This window comes from Mauremys mutica, chromosome 4 (assembly GCF_020497125.1).
Source record: "Mauremys mutica isolate MM-2020 ecotype Southern chromosome 4, ASM2049712v1, whole genome shotgun sequence".
In the NCBI taxonomy this organism is placed as follows: domain Eukaryota; kingdom Metazoa; phylum Chordata; order Testudines; family Geoemydidae; genus Mauremys; species Mauremys mutica.
The window spans coordinates 94,976,034-94,978,771 of NC_059075.1; the positions used below are offsets into that span (position 1 = coordinate 94,976,034).

Here is a 2,738-nt window from a genome sequence, read left to right on the forward strand (position 1 = left end):
TTTTAAGATTGTTAATTGAATCAGATTTTTAAAATTCAGTTAAACGAATAAAATTCACCTATGATGGTGGATTAAAGAAATAACTCAAAGTGAATTCAACCACTGGATTTAAAATAGTGAGTTAGATACTGTGCTTGGAGTATATTCATGCTATGATGTAAAACATGGTACTGTAAATGCTTTTCTGACCTACAATAAAACTGTAAAAATCAAACAGGAAAGTAACTGTAAAAATGGCATTGTAGGATTCTATATTTATTCTGCCTCAGTTACTCCACATCAAATTTGATTGGTTTACAATTCAAAAGATGTTTTTCTAGCTATCATCACTAAGCACTCAAATTGGAATCTGAAATTCTAAGTTATTTCTGCCTTTCAAAGTTATTTCTGCCATCACCAGTACGAAATATTCTGCAATTATAATTCAACTGACAATTCTGTTGATGTGCAAATCAAAATAAAATCCATCTCTCTTCCATAGCTATATGACCTATGCAGTACTAGAAACTGTAAAAACTTGGGGCCCAATTCTAATTTTTCTTATATCAGGTTATATAGGGACTAACAACACTGACCTCAGTAGTTATGCCAATGTAAAGCTGCCATAAGAGAACCAAGGTTCTTGGTTCTATCAGCAAAATCAGCAAAGTTTAATGACACACAAGAAGCAGACAAAATCTAATACTTTGCAATTTACATAGCTGTATACAGGTATTTCAAGGAGCTTTACAAATATCTCCATGAGACAGAAATTAATAATAAATAATACTACTTTGCAACTAAACACTGCTTTGCATCCAGAGATATCAAAATGGTGGGTACTGTTATGCCCATGGTAATATGGGGTAATTGAGGCATACAGCGGTTAAGAGACTTGCCCAAGATTGTCCTGCAAGTCATTATAAAAATTAGGAATAGAATCCAGTTCTTCTGATACCTAAATTCCTTGTTGTAACCACTACATGTGAAAGACATTTTTACACAATCTCTTTTCTGACTATACACATGTTCAACACTTTTCTCTGTACCTAACCCTAACTGTTCCCCTAGTTTAACTGGTTTGAAATTATTTGAAACATAGATTTACAAATTTCCTTCTTTTTATCCTTACAGTTAACATGATTTCTGTTAAAGATATGGCTAAGACTGCAGTCATTGTATATGCAATTTGTTTCTTTGCAAAATCTGATGGAAGACCAGCGACGTGAGTATATTGCTATACATTTTTTTAATCTGGAGATATTTTTACTAATATTCTTTACTTTCATCTTGACTGATTACCTGCCTATCATCATCTGAAATCTGGCATCAAGTACAAGAATTAAAATAAACAATGCCAGTGGCCAAACAATATTGGCACAAAACTAGACCATTTCCCTCTTCTAACCTTCCTCCCTCTAATAAATCCACCACCAATTAAATATCACTACTTCCCCTCCCACCAGCTGACTGTATATCCCCTGGGTAAAAATCCAGGTTGAATAAATATGCCTTGCACTGCCTCCCAAAAGTTCCCAAACTTGGGCTTTAGTGGAGATCAAGAATTCAAGGAAAGGCCATTATGAGATTGCTACTTTGTTCACCCTTCATGCAGGAAGAGGTCAGTGAGTGAGATGCAACTGATGCACAATTTTGGGGAGCACCTGCACACTGTGGAGAGACAGGATTGGCTTCAGCAGAAACTGCAGGATGTGCACAGTGCCCCCGAGGCACTGGTGGATGCTAGAACCCAGAGGCCCCGAAAGAAGGATGATATTGTTCTGGGAGAGATCAGAAGTCGGAGGCTGCTCCCTGAGCGTTTGCAGGCAGGAATGCAGAAGAAACCTATTGTTCTGGACAAAGCCTACATGGACAACATACTCTTCAAAACAAAGTCCCAGTGAAAGAGGCATAGCATTATAGCGGTCCAAGTAAGCACATGTCTGTAAGTCACTGAGTAACTAGGGCATTTTATTATTATTTATTATTTGTATTACATTAGTTTCTAGGGGCCCCAACCAAGACTGCAGCTCCATTCAGCTAGGTCCTTTACAAACATAGATTAAGAGATTGACCCTACCCACCATCTCAAATGTTGATAATTTTTGAACATCTAATTCAATCGCTAATGGGTACCATTTATTTCCAATGTTTAAAAAAATGTATGTTTAAAAAACCAAACAACCAGGAGGTTTAAATATAAATAGTTACAAAAAAGGCAGAGTTAAAATAATTTAAGGCCAGAATCTGCCTCTCTTACTCACATTGAATAGCACCTTAACCCAATGGAATCCTCTACAGAATAAATTACTAATCAACCTAAGTGAGGATGGCAGAATCTGACCCCATAATAAGAAGGGCATCACCAGTTCTATAGGGACTTAAACATGTGCTTCACGCTACACACAGTTACCAGGCCCATTGATCCACTACTCACAATGCATAAAGTTAAGCTCACATCCGTTTACAAGATCAGGCCAAGATTTGGGAAGTGTTAATTACACATAAAAATAAAAAAGAGGACTTTAATGTAAAAAATATTAAAAAGATAAAATATGAACATAGGAAAAACAAAGATTATAAATTATTAAAAGGAAAGGGCTAGAATTAAAACTAATTCTATAAACAATAGACAAATCAAGGGTTAAATATAATATTAAAATAAGGGAAAGGTTTAATTACCCAACAAAGGCCAAAAGGATAGGATTTATAACATAAACAATAAAAGGAGATGTAGTGGCATGCATCTAGGTGTGAGG

General features: G+C 35.7%; 1 protein-coding gene across 1 annotated transcript; it reads left to right on the plus strand.

Moving 5' to 3' along the window:
• Positions 1-1,118: 1,118 nt before the first annotated feature.
• PTH (parathyroid hormone) lies at positions 1,119-1,883 on the plus strand. Its single transcript, XM_045012855.1, has 2 exons — positions 1,119-1,204; positions 1,595-1,883. The coding sequence occupies exons 1-2, from the start codon at positions 1,119-1,121 to the stop codon at positions 1,881-1,883; spliced, it is 375 nt and encodes a 124-aa protein (XP_044868790.1).
• The last annotated feature ends 855 nt before the right edge of the window (positions 1,884-2,738 follow it).

What these genes read in the sequence shown, in the direction of transcription:
- PTH (XM_045012855.1), top strand. Translation starts at nt 1,119, where the DNA reads ATGATTTCTGTTAAAGATATGGCTAAGACTGCAGTCATTGTATATGCA. An exon ending in TCTGATGGAAGACCAGCGAC is followed by an intron (nt 1,205 to 1,594) that starts GTGAGTATATTG and finishes CCCTTCATGCAG; the next exon opens with GAAGAGGTCAGTGAGTGAGA.